The sequence below is a fragment of the Ammospiza caudacuta genome, chromosome 2 (genome assembly GCF_027887145.1).
Source record: "Ammospiza caudacuta isolate bAmmCau1 chromosome 2, bAmmCau1.pri, whole genome shotgun sequence".
Classification (NCBI taxonomy): Eukaryota; Metazoa; Chordata; class Aves; order Passeriformes; family Passerellidae; genus Ammospiza; species Ammospiza caudacuta.
Genome location: NC_080594.1, coordinates 39,848,503 through 39,867,610, shown reverse-complemented (window position 1 = coordinate 39,867,610; position 19,108 = coordinate 39,848,503). Strand labels below are relative to the sequence as shown.

At 35.9% G+C, this 19,108-nt stretch overlaps 1 protein-coding gene across 3 annotated transcripts in view; it reads left to right on the top strand.

Moving 5' to 3' along the window:
• GRM5 (glutamate metabotropic receptor 5) overlaps positions 1-19,108 on the top strand; it is a 241,976-nt gene that overhangs the window by 163,995 nt on the left and 58,873 nt on the right. For all 3 annotated transcript variants that reach the window (XM_058825063.1, XM_058825060.1, XM_058825061.1), the window contains one exon: positions 15,325-15,560. In XM_058825063.1, the coding sequence (XP_058681046.1) occupies positions 15,325-15,560 (236 nt within the window). The remainder of the gene's footprint in view (positions 1-15,324; positions 15,561-19,108) is intronic.

Sequence of the window (19,108 nt, the reverse complement as noted above, 5' to 3'; positions counted from 1 at the left end):
GATTTATCTTTTTATTTTTTTTCTGAAGGTGTTGGTTAAGGCAGTTTCATCTCTTAATGTCCCCACAGCTCTTTTTCATCTGTCTCCTTTATGAGCAATTCAAGTGGTTAAAACAATTATAAAAATATAGATGGATATAAATAGGTGTGTGACAAATACAGAGAAACATGAGTCTTGGATTCTTAACCCCCAAAGAGTTCAGAAACAAATCCCCAAATTCCAAATGTACTCTGATCATTGCTATCACTATTTAACTTTCTCAATTAAGAAATCAAATGCATCATCCCACTGAAACTAATTTGCGTCTCATTCTTCCAAACTGTATAGAATTGGATAGTTCACAGCACTGCAGAAAATTTAAGTTAAAAATAAAACCCTCAGAAAAATAAAACCCTCAAATGTCACAAAATACAATTATGACAAAATACAATAAATGACATAATCTTGTTTTGGAATCAAGCATAAGAGTATTTAGATGTTTCTAAACTTTTCAGAACCATGGTATTATCAGCACAAGTTACTTTATTTCATTAAAAGTATAGTCCACACCTCTTGTCACACTAATACTTGTGTGGATAGACACTCAGTGATAACACCCTACACTATTCCAGCCTCATGGAATTAGTGGAATTCCTGATTTGCTGTCAGAAAGAGAGAAAAAATATCCAAATAATTGTGAAAGCTGTCAGAGGAGAGTGGTTTCTTCATGACATCACTGGCCTGAACATTAGGTGGAGCCATCTGCTCGATGCCTCTTCAGACCTCAGTTATGATGGCACCTTATCATAAACAGCATTTTGCATTTAGATATTTCCTCCCAAATTAAAGTATCTTTCCCAGTCAACTTAATCTCTGCAAACAATAAGAAGGAATTAAACTGGTTTTTGTATATTGCTAGGTTCTTTCCTGAAAAATTCTACATCGGCAATGACTTGGTTTTTGTTTGTCACTGTATTAATTGCACCTTTATTTTACATTTTCCCATGCCATATTATGTATTACAATTCCATTTCTAGTGCAAGGTTAAGAAAAAAAAAATAGAAGTAATGCAGTATGTGACATTTATTTAAAGAAAATGCTGTTTTGTTGGTATGCTCAGGCCCAAAATTATTGCTGTTTTCTTACACCAAGGTACATAGAATCATAAAATCATTGGATGATTGGAGTTGGAAGGGACTTTAAAGATCATATAGCTCCAACCCCCTGCCATGTGCAGAGACACATGATTTGTCTTTTTCTCCACCTTTGCTATGTAGACCTAATTTTGCCTCATGTGCCATGACTAGAGGGACTAAATTACAGTTTAGTCTGCCTCTGATATTTCTGTCTCAGATTATGATGTAGATGTGTTTCCAAAAAGCAGTGACCGCTCAAGTCTGGGTACCATGCAGTCCACACACCAAGGGCGATACCAGCCATCTGCAGCACATGAACTGCCATTCTACCCCTACTAGACACTGATATAATTTCAAACACAGGTTTTTTTCACTATGAGCTTTTCTTCTATATATTCACCCAATAGTATTTCCTTCTTGCCCTTTTTGTCCCTACAAGAGCCTCAAGGAAACCAAAACTATGGCAACACAACAAACACAATGAATTTTTGTCCCACCGTGCTAGAGAAGCTGTTACTCCTATGAATATGAATTCTTGGCTGCCAGCAAATGCTGTTGTAATCTTTGTGTCACTGCCCACTCACAGACCACAGGAGCACCTCAGTGTCAGTGGTGTTTCTTTGCATAGCATGTTCAGAAGGAATTACTGCTTTGGTCTCTCCAATAGCTGGTTTTCACAGTGTTTGTTCATGTCTTTGAGAGCACCACAGGCCTGTTTTATTTGCTTCATGTAGGCTATTCATAAGTTTCCCAGGATATTGCAGAGGGAGTAGGCACAAATGTACTGGATGTCATGATGGTGAGAGACTTACTCATATCTCAGGAGAAACATGCTAAACAATAATTTGTGGTAGAATGTCGCAGTTATTTCACCTGTGACAAACCAGCAGTCATGAGAGTGCGGTTGCACAAACTTCCATCATGTTCACCTTCCTGGGAAGAGTGTTCAGCTCCCCTCTCCCTCCAGTCAGGACAGAAATTGATCTAACAGAAAGTTCCTTAGAAGTTATTCTGAGCAATTTCTCTTTCAGTCTCATCAGTATTTCTGTTCTACTACATAGAAGTCATCAAAATGTTCTCGTGGCACTTGGGGATGTGTTTTAGTGGTGGACTTGGCTGGGTTAATGGTTGGACTCAATGACCTTAGAGGTTTTTTCCAGCCTAAGGATTCTATTTCCAAGCTTAAGGGTCTAACCACCAAATTGTTTAGTCATGTTCATTCACACTTTCAATTAATAAATTGATGTAGACAGGATTTTATAAAAGAATAATATCAGCTTGTTATCTACAGGAAAAGGAATGACAAAAAGAGGTCTAATGACAAATATTTGGTTCATTTTATTAAGTACCATAAACAAATATTCATGCCAGGATGTTGAATACAACAGAAACTAAGAATCATCATCCAATAAAACCTTGGCATTATTTGGTGAGGTACTCAGAGTTCTGGCTGATACTGACAAATGAAAATAAGCAAATATATTTTTAAGATATATTTATTAAACTATTAAGAATAAAAAGGACAGTCTTTAATGACGTATTTAAAAAAAAGGAAATAAGTAAAAGTACTGAAACTATACATATTTTAAGCAACATAGATTTTAAAATTATGAAATAAAATACTCAGTGTAAATAGGCAATTTTTATTTAATTATCATAAATTTACAGCCAAATAAAACAATTTTAAATATATATGTTTCATACTGCCAGCCAGTTTTGCTGAAAGGGTTATCTGGTTAAAAAAAATCCCAAGAGCTTTGTTTCAAATTTGTTGGTATTCAATAGACTAGAAAAAGTATTTCAATAGATTTTGAAATTAAAATTAATTGAAATTGGCAAGCAGGTTCTTTCTCCTAAACTTTTAATTGTCCCTCAATGTGGAGAATTGAGAAGAATTTTTTCTATTTTTTTTTCATATTGCTTCCTTTCCTTTGCTCCTTTTAAAGCCTCTGAGACTGCTAATATTGGACTATATGGTGCATTTTCAAAAAGTTCTTGTAAGCTTTCTTTGAAAAGGTCAGGTATGTCCATTGATTTACTATTGCTAGGTACTTCTGAAGTCTTTTAGTGATTTAGCAATAGTTTATGGAGCAAAAGATTTATAAGCAAAATAAGTAAAATAAATCCTTTTAAAATATTCTCTTTTTTTCTTCTTGGAACAATTCAATTTAAAACAGAGCTTCTACCAGTCTATTATCACAAACTTTAAATAACATCATTCTGCTATTGAGATGCGCTGTTACAACCAAAATCTCTCCTGGCACTTATATGATTTTGTACTTCAAGCTCAATTAGGCACTATAACCCTACTAATATTAACTCTTTTCAGAGTCACTTCTCACTTTACTTTTTATCATGCTTCTCCTAGTTAGGAGAGCAAGTTTATACTTTTAATCAATATTTCTTTTCAGCCAGGGAAACAGAAGATTATCTACTGACACTTTGATTCAAGAAAGTGCGTTCAAACATTTAACATGGCTTAGTGATCTGCTTTGGCATAGATCCCACGTTGACTCCAATATTTCCTTCTATATTTTTATATTTTTTTAGTTGAAAAGTGTTGCTTGGCAACATGGATATGGATTCAGCACTTTGCATTTTTTCTACCTTTGAAAGATTGATAAAGAGATCTGTTTCTTCAGTATTTGTAATGTTATGAAGATGTTCCCATAAAATTGTATTAAATATCTAGAGTATTGTAAGCACTGAAATAAATTATGGAACCAAAAAGTTCAAGATATGTAAAACAAAGCTGTGATCTAGAGGCTTTGTTTTTCTCTCTTCATGCTGACCAATGCCAACCAAATCTCTGCAAAATGTTCTCTCAATATATAAAATTTGGAATCAATTTTCCAGTTGAATATTCATGTTAGGATTTGGCTTAAATACAGTCTAACATGAAAACTCATTAAGCTACTCCCAGCAATAAATAATGTTTGTGTTGCCCATGAAGCTAGTGGTAAACAGTTGCAAACATCAAGAGACTTGCCCTTGAGTAAGAACCCTGAACGAAAGTGTTTTAAATGTGAATGTGTAAATTAGATTTTAAACTAGGGATATAGCCCTACAATTAATGTACAATTTACAGAGGAATAGGTACAAAATGTATTATCATATGTGAGCCATTTTAGTTGGAGACATACTTTGCTATTTTATTTGGAGGTTTTCACTTACAGTCCTGTCACAAGGAAAGGTCTTGCTATGTATGAACTGATAAATCATGATAGATGAGTTCCTATTATCATAATTTATCACTGGTTTAGGACATGGATACACTAAGGAAAGTAATAAAAAATTGCTGATGAAATCATTGCACCTTGTCCTATGTCTTTCATGTCACTTGGAAATATTAACAAGGTACATCTCAAATGTCAATTTTCAAACAATGAATTTTTTCTAATTTTAAGATTTTTTTTAAATCTGTGACATATAATTGCAAGACAGACAGACATGCAGTTCATGAAGTTAAAATTTATTTTACAAAAAAGAATCAGGTATTGATTTTTGTATCACTATTTCCTGAATTTATGTCACCTATGTGATCTGTATATAAGTTAATTCTGGAATGTATTTTCAATACAGTTTTTGAAAGAACTTGTCAAATAACAACCTCTTGTGTTACTGTACTGCAGAACAGATATTTAAGCTTTTTAGATAACCCCAAATACTATTTTTTTTTTTCTGTAGGCTATTAACAGTCCTTTATTTTCAAAGCTTTGTTTCAATAGATTTTAAGCCAAAACCCCTCAGACCAGATCCAAATATTTGCAGATGAGTGAGCAGTTCTAGTGATAGACTGTGCTGTCAGAGAGAGACGTGGAGATGTTGCCAAACTTCACCTGCAGGAATCACTGGTGGTAACCACAGCCACATGTCTGAAACCTAAAGCCTGATCGTGATGTCTCAAGGGCTTTGCATGAGTATAAGCATTGCTTTCAGTAATTTCAACAAAAATAGGTTAAAAGTACATACTAATACTTTCTTGGCAGACTTACAGTTAAATACAGATAATGTGTTAAGTGATACATTTTTACTTGAAGTATGATCATCTCATCACATTTTTGCCCTTTTTCCCTCAATATATTCTGGATGGCATTTGTTTTCAACTTTACACTTTGACTACTTGTATTTTTAAGCAAATTTCTAACGCAGAAGGCAATTTCACAGGGTACAGATCACCCATGGGTCTCATTCTATTTTTGTTAAGGCAAATCTCTGTCAACTCAATACAACAAAGGAGCCATAAATGTGTTGTTCAATGAAAATCAGGACTACTTGAACAGAGAAACTAGGCAAAATTTAATGGTCCTGATCTAATGGGCTTCATATCTGTGAGTTCTCTCACCTTATTTTAAAAATATTCCTCCTCCACATGGGTTAGCACAGTGTAAAGAAATGTCAGCAATATTTATGCTGAGAGAAATTAATTTTTTTAATGACACATTAAAACACGAAGATGTGGTAAAGAAGCCACTGGCTGTGAATTTTTAAGGTACTTGTTTGGAAAGTGGTATCGTAAACAGGTGTTATGAGTTACCTTCACCCAAACTGAAATGATCCTAAAGACTACTTCAAATCAGACTTATTTTGTTTCATGTTGCTGACATAAATCCTCACCCATTAAAATGGTAGAACATGTGAGCTGCTGTTTGCTAAACTTATTAAAATTCTTCTTCTGGGCCTTGACTACATACAAAATTTTTTACTGAACTCCATTAGGGGGAGATTGTTGGGTTTCATGAGCTTTGGTTTGAGCACAGTAAAGCAAGTTCTATCTTGTCTGTGTGGATGGCAACACAGAAATCAATCCCTCATTGTGGGAGTTATGGTCACTTATTTAAAATTTCAAACTCCGAGCTCTGGGCACCTCAAGTAATTGGTATAAAATTAGTTGAGTGCATAGATGTGCATTTACTTTTGAAAATGATTGTTCTAAACCTGTAGAAATGAGAAATAAAAAATGCTTCAACAAAAGAAACCATAAAATCATAGAATGGCTTGGGTTTGAAGAACCACCTTCCACTAGATCAGGTTTTTCAAGGAGACCCAATTACTTAAAGAAATAAAACAGTGGACGTCACTGTGGTTTCAGATTAATTTGTGCCACTAAGATGTAAATATATTCCTGAGCTCTGATTCTTGTAAAAGATTTGTGATTTGCTGCAGTGACGAATCCCTTGAACAGACTTCTCAAACCTTGTGATGTATATATTGCATCGTAGCTCTGAGGTGTCAGCACATTCAATATGAACCACTCTTTTCAAGAAGAAGGTGGCTTTGGGGGCTGTAGAGCAGAGGCAGTCAGACTGCAAGGTCTTTGACACATTTTCTTCCTCTGAAGGCAATTTTGTCTAGTGATGTTCTTTTCCTGACAGTCATGATTCCTCCTCAAATAGTTGACTAGAAGAACGTCATGTTTGTAGCCTGTGACGCCTGAATTATTCTGAATTCAGCTTTAGAAGATGAAGGGCTTATAAAGCTGCTCTATAATTCAATTCTCTCTATATCCATGGATAATACCAATATGATTGGATGGGATGAGCCAGTCACCGTGCATTATATTGTCTGAGGGCAGGCACTGAATTAGAGGGATATGTCTTGATCTGAGCAAGAGGCAGTCCTGGATGATGTCAGTGGCAAAACTTCAGCTGATTTAAGCAGGAGGAGAATTTCAGTATATTTTCACTAGCTTGGTTTCCTTTGCCGTATTTGCCTCCATTTGCTGGACAGGATGTTAAAAAAATTATTGAAATTACTAACTCCCTGGGAGACTGTGGATATTATTTTATTTGTATTTTTGATTAACTGTGTGCTAATTAGTGCATTTATGGGCTTGAAATGATCTCCTCTTTTTTTGAAAAAGCCTACAGAATATTTGTCATTTTAAAATCTTTGCACATGGAGAATTTGCTATGCATTGTTCAGCTAGAAATCTTATATTAGCCCCTATAGATCTACTAGAGTATACACAAAAGTCTGAAGATTTAAGACTTTTTAGAATGCAATATTCTGCTTACCTCTGTACTATTAGACCAGTGCAACCTTTCTAGGTAGGCATGGTTTTAAAAAAGGTCCTAAATAATATTGTTAACATACCATCCTTACCTTTCTATTCCATGTTCAAAATTTCATCCTAAAGTTTCTGATGATTCATAAACAAATTCTCTCCAAAATAGTAATGTATAGTGTTCACATATGCATTGCTATTAAGAGTAGCTACTGAAATATGAAATATATTTATGCTTCTTTAAATCTTATTTTGTGTTGGCTAACTTTTAAGCTCATTTTTGTTTAATGTTTACTTCTCTATAAAATACCTAGATATATTGGTTTATACTGATTTAATCATACTGTACCTTGTTTATACATTAAGTATATTATTTATTACTAAAGGTGTTATTCTGCAACAACAAGAGGCAACACCTCAAGTGTTGTTTTGAATTATATTTCATAGCATATTTTAGTAACTGTTAAATGAACTGTTAAATGCTAAAAAAAAAGCTTAATAGCTGGCACACAGACATGAGAGATTATTGCATGCTGATTATTGCGTGCATCTTTTCAGGGTGAAAATCCTGTAAATATATACTCATAGAAAAAAAAATATGTTAGCATATATATTATATATATACATATGATTATATACATAATCATATATACGTATGATTATATGTATTACATTTTCTGTCAAATAAGTAAATGGCTTCCCTTAAACCATTTTTTTCCCATTCCTGGTATATTTTTAAAGTAGTAAGGCTATCACAGTTATCTGTTCATTCATATGCCTATGTTGAATTTATCTTAAAGATTGTTGTTGCATGTCCCTAAAAGTAGTGGTTGGATGTCTAATGGGGAATCATTCCATCACTGGCAGCCTCAGTAAATTACTATCATAAGATAACTCTGATTCAGAATAGGCTTTATAGGACTATAGAATAGTCCAGGTAGACTTGATGTTATGAAAAATCCTCTGAATCAATGGGACCAATCATGAGTGGAAATGCAACACTGGTTGTCTGCAGCAGAACAAACTGAGGATCTTGCAGCATTTAGGGTCATCCCAGAGATGTTTCCATTCCAGGGGCATGGGATGTGTAGAAAATAGCTTTGTGACAGCATTTGAGGACAGTAGGTATTTCCTTATCATTTCTGCCAAGCTCTGATTTCTATTCATGACTATTTTGGTAATTGTATATATACCCTTTTTATATTATGTAATACAGCAACAGATACTACTTTCCAGTGCCCTGAAGTTATTCTGAAGTTTGAGATTCTGGAGGAGATAAAAATCAGTATTTTCACAGTAAATATACATATGAAATTGAAGTGCTTTAGACATGAACCATTCTTTTTCCTTTCCTTTTATTCTGCTGTTGCTGACATTATGTAAGTGGTGGCTTTTAGGCTGTCACTAGGAGAGGTTTACGGTTTGAGGAGCTTAGAGTGAATTTTAGATATAACTCAACAGCATTAACATTGTTGAAAAGAAAAGCTGCTGCAATATTTGGAAAAACACTTCAAGGATATGAAGTAATCTTTTTACCCTATAAAACAACAGTGAAGAAGCAGTCCTGATGTCTGATGGCCAGTTCCCAAAGAAAGTTTAGGTTTTCCTACAGGGCACATCCCTTTGTTAGGTTTTACTCTCTTTTAACCATTCTTATCTAATGCAAAATCTGAAGAAAAGTGCTCCCCACTACTTTTTTTACAACATATCATGAAAAGTTTGGTTTCTCCTCCCTCCCTGCCCCTTATTAAAGGCTTATCAGTTTCTCCTGGGTAACTATAGCCAGGAGACTGGACACAGCGTGGGAGCTGCCTGCTTGGAATGTGAACAAGCATTAGCTTGGAATAGGACATCCCTATGTCGATTCAGATCACAAGAAGACACACCTTCCCTGCCCTCTCGTCTTTAGCCTACAGAGCTCTGATTTTGATTCTCACTGACAGCAGCACCCAAGTCACGTCCATGACACTGTCAGCATTATCAGAGCATCCCAAGGTAGCACTGAGTCTGTAGAGACAAGGACCAGCTGGGCACTTCAGGAAGAATGACACCCTGAGTGACAGCAAATTTAGAAATCAGCTTGTCAGAGGAAAGTTGGATTAAACTGGGTCTAATTAGTCTAGACAAACATCAAATCCTTTACAAATAATTGACTTAGTGTGAATGTAGCAAAAAAAGTAAGGGACTTCCATTGTAGCACAACTTTGCATTTGATCCCAAGAAAAGCAAATTTTCTAGCCATCCAAAATGCCTTTCTTCTCGGAAATGTATCAAATATTTTCCTTCCCCTCATGAAAGAACTATATGAGAATAAAGAGAGCATACTGCACAGTTTGAGTGTTCTTGGTGTTTTCAGGAATTCCAGGCAAATTTCCCCTCAATTTAGGGGGCATCTCATGTGACTTATATGTACAGATATAACTTCAGTTAAAATGGTCAGCTTTGACACCTCGCAAGTATAAAGAAATAGGAATCACACATTGGAAAGTGTATTTTTTTGTGCACCCGAATACAGTCAGGCTGAATTACTTTGCAGCTCTGAACTAGAGAAGAACACAGCTGCAAAACTCTCCGTTTTCATGCAAATTAGATGTTGCTATAGGCTACCATCCCTCAAGTTGCCATCACAACCTTTCTCAGCTTGGAGAAGTTTGGATACTCAGCAAGTAATTAGTACCAGTAATCCCCTGTGTAAGATATCAGCCAAATTCACTGCATAGCTACTTCTAGCTATCACATTGTAGAAAACTGTGGGCCAAACTGCCTAAAAATAATCAAGTAATTTCTTTCCTTTGAATTACCCTTAAATTTATTTATTTTTATAATATGCATGAAAAGGAAGGAAAAAAAAGAGTAACTGCAATCTAAAAAAAGCCAGGCAGCAAAACAAGAATTCATTGCATGCACAGTTATTATAAAATGAGCTCATCTAAATGCATCAGTTTACAGCTGCTCAGCAAAAGCAATGCCACCCTTCTCTTAGTATTAACCAAACAAATTTACCTTTGCAAGACACATAGTGCTTTGAGAAGAGTGTGAGGACTCTTTAATACTTTTAGAGCTTTTGAAATATATGGAAAAAAACCTTGGAAGAGCAAAGAAATACAGTGAAATTAATTTTAAAGCCACTCAGACAAAAACTCCTACACAGGTGGAGAAATATATTTTCAAGTGCTATTGGTCAGATTTTTGGCAGGAGAGTGATAATAGATGTGGGCAGAACAGCAGTTTCCATCATTATCATGTGGCCTGCCTATAAACAGATTTTTGCATAACAAAAAAGACACCAGTCTACAGCCTAATGAATGCACTCATTAACTGTAATAATGTTAGCTATAGCTTGAAAGGGACTTCAGAGAAAAAGAAATCAGCTCAACTGATTCCAAGACCCTGCTGCATTTTCAACATAGAAAAATAAGTGGAAGAGTTCGCAAAAGGGAATCTATTTTTTTTTTTGTACACCTGTGTCTCTTAGTATTTTGTCTAGTCTTAGAAATAGAGGTTTAGAATGTGTGCTGAATTTTCCAGGTGATTTTCACAGGAATCCTAAAGCTATGCTTGCCAGCTCACTGGTACTAACTCACAACATTTTACTGATCATAATTTGTCCAGAGCCAAGAGCCAAAAACTTTCTTTCAGTCTAGTGAATCACTTAATGGACCAAACCATGAGACATCTCTGCAGCTTTATATGCTCCAAAGAACTGCAGTGAAAAGACAAGGCACAAGGTATCATGGCGAGGATCTTCTGCTGGAACATCACCTCCAGCTGGTGTCCTGGATGTCCACCAGATTGCAGATGTAGCTGGCTTAGCATCAGATCTCTCCCTGCTGCCTTCTCCCACCCTGGACTGGCAGCAGCCGAGAGCAGACAACTGCACCATCCTAGTTAGTTAGTTAGTTCCCAAAAAGTCTTTATATCTTGATAATATATTCCTAATAATACCTGATAGATCTTGATAGTATATACCTGATACCTTGATAGCTTATCAATGACAACTTTTTTTTTAAAAGTGAGCGGCTTTAAAGAAAAGAAAGAAAAATATCTCCAATAGTCAAAAAAATCATATTTGCAGCTCACTGTTGCTTAATTTATTAGTACAATGAAACTAAAAGGAGTTGATTGTCAAATAGTCACAAAATAGTGACTGAAAAGGGTTGCAATAGTTTGATGGACTGTCAATTTGCACAGTGTACCTCTTTGTTCTGCCCCTCTTGCATATTATCCAGCATATGCTCTTGCTAAATTTTGAAGCAGACTATAGTTAATGGTCTTCAAATCAAAGGTTGTATATTGTTTTCCATAATTCTATTCCCAGAACAGCAAAGTTCCAACTCTGCCAAGCTGCTGCATGGAATGAAACAAAACCACAACAGGCATTGGCATTGCTCAGGATTACTTAAATCTGAAGTTGTCCTTGAAGAATATTGTGGTACTGAATGGAAAAATAGTCAATTTTAATATTTATTTAATCTCTTTATCAGCATTGGATATTCCAGTTTGAAACTTTTTTAGTCCAGCTGTCCCTAAAAAGCGGCAGAATTTCCCCACTTCCTTGAAAGGCTTCTCAAGAATCTGAAAACTTTCACTGAAATCAATATTATAAACCCTATAACTGTAATTTAAGAAATGGCTTAAACAAGTATAAAAGACTTGTAATATGTAAAAATTGAATCTGTGTCTATTTAGTGGGTAGGCATGTCAGTTTGGGCAAATCATTTTGTAGTTGTTTAAATATCATTAACTCATTGGTTTTGGAGTTTCATTTCCCATGACAAAGGTCATTTGGGCTATGGAAGTCACAGGTCTTACATATAGGGCCAGTATTACAGAATTGGTGCTATGGATATTCAAAACTGAGAAAGTGGCCTTAAACTGCCAGACCTGTGTTTACTTCAGAATGTAAAACAAAATGTCTAAATTAGGGAATATAGAATTTCTTTTCTGTTTTTAAACCTCAAAGGATTATCTTAATTATACTGAGACAGTTTATTTGGGGATTAGAGGTAAAACCTTCCTTTCACCCAACAAAAGAGAGATAAAACAGTTTCATTTTCATTAAGAGTTATTTTAACCCAGTGTACACTCCTGCCTCCCCTGACTGCATCATTGGAATTAGCTGTGTGTATAGCTTAACACATCATTCAGCCGAAATAAATTTCTCTTCCTTGTTGCTTCCCGTAGCAACTACAGAGAGAGAAAAAATACAATAATGAAAAAAATAACTAAGGCAAAACACTACAAGAAGCTGGGGGAGCTGTGATGGAGAGTTATTGTTTTAAATCTCTCTGAATTTTTGGTCTAACCTGCTGGGTTTTACAGAATCATCATTCCCAGACATATGTCAAATCTCAACAACTACTAATGCATAGTGGATGTCAAGAAGTCAGATAGCCTACTGCCATCCCTTCACCAAGGCAGGGACATTTATATCAGATGGATGCTTGCCTGTCTTGCTCTCTGACACCATTAAGAGTCTTCACTTCAAGCTATTCTAGTTCCTCATTCTCTTTGCTGTGAGGAAAATTTCCTGGTGTCTGAGTCATTCTCTTTTCAGTTTAAGTCCTGGATGCTTATCTCGATGTGATAAACAACTTGTGATCTTTTAGCTGATGCTTTTGATGTACCTGAAGACAAATAGCACATGTCTTCCCTAGTATTGTGTTTGGTTCTTTAGGCTATAAATTTTCAGCTAATTCAATCAAGCCTGTTTTCTAGATCATCTCGCTTTTTGGTTTACCCTTCACCTCTGAAACAAGCAACTAGATTTTTGAATAGTCATTCTACCCTGTAGAATACTCCACTTTCACCAGTTTTGGAATAGTAGTTTAACATTTGCTTTTCCACATTGTCCATCTGAGGCTTTGTTATCTTTACATTGTTCTCTGTACAATATGTACTTTGAGTAGCTTTTATAGAATATTCCTAAACATCTTTTGTTCAAGAAACTAAGCTGAAATACTTATTTGAATGAGAAGCAGCTCTGTTAAATTAAGAAGCTCTCCTGCAGAAAAGTTGAGGAGGGTTATGTAATTGTCATTAAAAAGTTGCCATTTATATCTTTTTTAATAATTTAAAGGTATAAAATGGTATCTCTGTTGCAAATCTTCTTAGAGGGATAGCTAATCATAAAGTAATTCTGTAAATTTTATAGCACCCTCCTGGATTAGATCTACAAACCTACTCCTTTGAAAATGATAAAGAAATTAATTACAAGAAAACAGACTTTTTTCTGGGTTATTTTGGGTTTTGTTTTGTTTGTATGAGACAACTCATAAGGCTGCGATACTGACAGCATGGCTTTAATTCTTTCAAATTCTAACCAGTTTAAGAAAAAAAATCCCTACTACAAAGCCTATTACCTCCTGCATTAAAAACTTATCAGGTTTCATGAGGGCGGATAAAACTGCTTTAAAAACTTGCCAAAGAACAAGATGAATCTTTTAAAGGAAAGGTTAAATCAGTCATAAATTTAAAACACTTTCTGTGGCTTTTATCACAAAACAACCCCTAGTGGGTTTTAACTCTGTCCAGTAAACATTCCTGGTGGGAGTGGGGGCTGTTTGTCTTACTGAGTCTCTTGAGTGCAGTTGGGAACATTAACACCTGTGTTAATCCCTAAGCTGGAAGGTAAATTTTCCAAGTGTAATACTCAAGTTAAACAGCAATGCTCATCTTTCTCCTTTTGTGAATGTATATTTTACTCTTCTGTGCTGAGTAAATCAGTGCATTTGAAATCCGAAGCATGTTTAATGGTTCTTTCATTTTGATTCCAGACACTGGGTATTTTTTCCCCCTGGTGAAGCTGCTACTTGCTGACATTGCAGCTGTGCTAGGAAGACCTAGTCAAGGGTCCAGGCTCTGCTGACAGAGTGTCTTGTGCAGGAGTCACTGTCTGAGGATGTGTTTGCTCTGTGTGGACAGCTGAATGCACAGCTTAAGGAATGCACTGGGGACCAGGTGTCTGCAGCACGATTCCTGCCTGCTCTGCAGTACAGAAGAAAAGTTTAAGACAGGCAGCGAATGATCAAAAGAGAACAGATCCACACACATAAAGGTCACCTACATCACTTAAAGTATGACTAACTTACAGAAGGGCTAGCTTTAAACAAATCATGAAGATTTAAAATAAGACAAGTTGAGCTTATTTTTCATCCTTCAATTACATAACTTTTAGGATTTAAAGGTACTCTCTATAGTGAACATCAGTGACTTCTTAGAGGAGGGACAAATGCTAATCTTAGATTCTTCTCCAAGTCTCTGAGCTTTGAAAAACTGAAATATCGTGTTCATGATAAAAGAGAAGAAATCTGAAATTGTTCTAATGAGAAATGTACATTTTTAGGGTTGAGTGAAACTTCATAAATGGCAGTACTTCCAGAAGAATCCATTGTGAAATGGGGAGATGGCAATTACCCTGAATGTTTGTGACATTTTTTTTGAGTGGGGTTCTCAGTTGCTTCTGTCTCCTTATGGTTTGCGTGTTGCAAGATGAAAGGTTAACAGAAGGGGATTAAAATTCTGTGTGCAGTACAGTATCACACAACTCCATAAAGCTCCAGCCACAAGCAACACAGAAATAGGAGCAACACCTGGATCTGCATAATGCTCTGCCCAGCTTCATTAGCCATGTCTGCAGAGAGAATTAATTGTTTCAGATGCAATGCATGTTGTCTCTGTGCTGGTGTTTCTGCTGGAGCAGTGCCAGCCCATTCAAGGCTTGCTTCTGGCTCCTTGTGCTGTGCTCCATCGAGAAGTAGGGGCATGGTCTGCCGTACAGTCCTGCCCTTTGCACAGTGAGAGGTCCTGTCCTCAAAGTCACATCCTCCCAGGTAAGAGTAGTATCAACCCAATGTCAGGGAAATGCTGAACCCAAGGTTTTCTCCCCTCAGTGAGGTTAATTGATGCAGAGATACATTTGTACACAGCAAATTCCAGGATCTGTGACTTTTAACATTGCTTCAATTACCCTACCTGGAGGATTTGGAATAGATAATTTAAGTAGAAGGTGCTGATGTCAAACAAATGTAAGTAAAACACTGAATTCCTTCTCTGGAAGAATTACAGGTGCTTTACAAGACTCCACTCAGAACCACAACTGCTAGTGTGGGTGCTCTTAGGCTCTGATTTTCAATGCTAAGGAAGCTCTTTCCTTATTCCTTTGGATGGCCAAAGTGGTGTCCCTCTCCTTCACCCCTGCAGTGACGGCTGGGCAGACAGGTACGACGTGACAGAAGGGTACCAGAACGAAGCTGTCGGTGGGATAACGATCAAGCTGCAGTCCCCAGACGTGAAATGGTTTGATGATTACTACCTACAGCTCCGGCCAGAAACCAACCATCGGAACCCGTGGTTTCAGGAGTTTTGGCAGCACAGGTTCCAGTGCCGGTTGGAAGGGTTTCCCCAAGAGAACCCTAAATACAACAAGACCTGCACAAGTAAGTGAATTTACTAATTCTGCTGAGTGAAACAATGTGAGTGAAGGTCTGGTCTGATGCAGCATGGTCTGGTGAAACAGTGAGTTGGATTGGAAGGAAAAGAAGCTGTAATTGCAATGCTTGTGGTTTTCAATGTTACACAAAGCACAATTTTAAATATTCTGATTTCTAAAGAAACAGATAGAGCTTCAGTACCTAACTGGTCTCTTTATTTGAAAAACTTGATGCTACTCCACCTCCATAGGCACTTAAACACTTTCAAAAATGCTGCAACAAAGCAGCACCTTTTCAGAGGTGCAAATGTACAGAGGTGCAAAAGGTACAAAATGTACTTTTCAGAAAAAGAAGCTGATCATATTGCATTGGCTCACAAAAGCAATGAGAGAGCTAACATACTAAAAGTTGTCTGAAGCCCTTATGGCAGTGATGACTATTTATGAACTTCAGAAAATAGGTGATTTTAAAAGTGTCATTAGGTTTTCTTTCAGCCATGGGTCATTTCAGGATATACCATTTTGAACTGATTATTTTCATTCAATTTACTAATTTTAGCAAAAACTCCCTCATATTGTCATTTCTGCACTATAGAGAGATGTGGTACATTTTTCTGGGATTTTGTAGGGTTTTTTTGTGCTTTTTTTTATTACTTCTGTTAATTGCTCTTTATTTCATGAGATGCCAAGCAGTACTAATGTTGTCTAGGCTGTGAACTGGCACTCATGTCTTGCATTCCAAAGAGCATGGGGAGTATGGGGACCTGTGGCACCAGTCAAATGGCAAGAGACATGGCAGGAACCAACTCAGTGCCTCAGCAAGAAGACTCCAGACTACCTGGAAATGATCCTTTGTTTGGGCTCAGAGTCCTTCCTTTGAGGCCAGGAGGACTGTTTCACAAGCCCCTTCTCCTTATCTGTAACTTTCTAGGCAAATTTTTTAACTCTTTTTGACACTTGAGAAGTCACTAATACTATTGTGTTAGTATTCTGGTATTGTGGAAGTGTTGGGGATAATGTGGTGCTGTGCTGGGCATTAGCCCAACCACTGCTCTAAACCCCAAGGGTTCTTCCCTTGTAAAAATGTGAATATCTTCCACACACCCATGAGACAAAGAAATATCTTAAAGGATCAGAGTCTTGAATTTACACAACACAAACTCCTACCCAAATCCTACTTAATGATCTTAAAGTCTTTCTTTTGATTTGGACAAGGTCTCAGAGGAAGTTTGTGAGAGAGATGTAAATTGAATGTAGGAATCCCAAAATCTCAGTGTACACCTTATGCACTCTACTCACCTTTCCTCATTATTTTTATTCTGTTACCCTTCCAACACAGGTTGAGACAGTTTTTATTTGCACTATTGACAGCTACTGCATATTGAGCAGCAAACTTCATTGATTTCCCCATGATAATATAGACCTGTTTCCTGAGATGTCAATGCAGCGGGCATAGCTGGATGCAGGGTAATAAATACCTGGTTTCCATCAGTGTGCCATGTAAAAAAACATTTCAATTTGACTTTTTTTTACTTCTATTTAAACTTTTTTAACCTTTTACCAACAATGTGAGGATCTAATTTATGTTTTATGTGAAAAATTGGGAACTATGAAATGTAAGTGCCTAAAGAGTCTTTTATAGCACCTAAAATAAAATTCACCACCACAGAAAAATTATCATGGGGGTGCAGGGAGATATTATTTTATACATGAATTCACCAGTCCTGGATAAAAGACAATCATTAAGCATGAATTGTTTGGTGTGAATAGCACTCATGGCTGGAAGCTTTCCCACAAAGAACCGCAGCTCAAATAGGCTCCTAAAACCTAGGAATGTCATAGACACAAAAAAAAGATGCAAAAATCCAAATCTTCTGATTTGCAAATCATTAATAGAAAAGAAGGTTTGTTTCCAAATAGATAGCTCTAATTTCCTTTTCTTCAGTTTTATTTTAATAAAACATGGCATGGGCTGGACCATGATGCATACAGTAAAATAATTAAAACCAGATTATAAAAGCTTTAATTCTCTCTTGTTGCTGTAGGGAAAAAACGTTAATTGTAGTTGCAGAATTTCCTGTGGATTAACCAGAAAGAAAGACATAAATGTATTCACTGAGAATTGCAAGAGTGACACATTTGATGCTGCGACTTTAAGGTCAAAATTACCATGAATATTTGAAATTGGCATGGTAGTTGTTGTTTCTACTTCATTTCCTATCACCCATACAAATTTGAAAATTATGTCTTTTCAATTCCTATATTACTATTTATTTATTTTGAACAGTCAAAGTTGTGAGTCCTAAATTCCCTCAGACCAGACTTCATAATTATAAAGATGATACTTGCCCTCAGTGGTCATAAATGTTTCACATTTATTTCACTGTCCTAAGAGTTTCTACATGATGAGGAATTAGTTTTGGTTCTGACTTCACCAGGTAAGAAAACAGGAATATGTCCTTTATTTTATTTAATTAAATATATGGTATTCTCCAGAAGCTGCATTTAAAAAAAATATTGAAAACCCCAAGCACACTAAAAAATTAAGCTACAGGTGTTTCTTACGATTACAAATAATGAGATTAAGTTCATTGAGAAATGCTGGAGAGAAATTAAAACCTATTTTCAACATCAAAAGTCAAGCAATTCTTTACTTCTTGGAATAAAGATAAAAAGATAAGCTTAGAGCTGATGTTAATAGACAAAGTCATTATTAAATGAATATGTCTATATAAAAGGTAGTAACCATTATATTAGTGGGAAACAAAGCTAATTGCTTTCTGTAATCCAGTTGTGTTGGCACAAAAACATAAAGAATGTTTAACAGTATAGTCAAGTTTATTCAATAAGAAAATAAACACTGGAAGATATGGCTGAAATCTAAGTAATAACTCACTTCACCTATGTACCAGCTATGAATTTAGCTGTTAAAATCTCTTCATTTGCTTTGATGAATCCTGTCTAGTAGAATATTAGGCTACATTTAACCCTGTGACAGAAAATACATGAAGCCATGAACAATTGTAACCATCTCCAGTTACTTGTATTTTTCTCACTTTTTAGCATAAACCATTCATAGACATTTTCAAGGAAGGTATTGTTATTAATTAATACATTATTCCGTATGATATGCATAATCAAATTATGAAATCATCCAAACAAAGAGAATCCAAAAAACAATAAAGGATTTTTTTCCATTCATTTCTATTAAGGACTAAAAAGTTTCCATTCCTACACGTAGACTTAGTTCATACCGAGATGAAAATGTCAGGATCCAGCTCATTTTTCATTTGCAGATTAGAACATACTTGCCTAATCCAAATGTGTGTCACTGCTGTTGCTGCTAAGAACATTGATTTTCTGCCCAGCTGGAGCGTTACAGAAAGTGAGAAGTTCACAGACTTATCTGACTTGATTTTCAGTGTAATCAGTTCAATTACACAGCAAAGTTGCTACAAGCCACTCTGAAGAACAAGAGGCAGAACAAAGAATTTAAAATGCATGTGTAAAAGGAGACATTTAATGGCCTCCAAACACTAGGGATTTTACAAGATT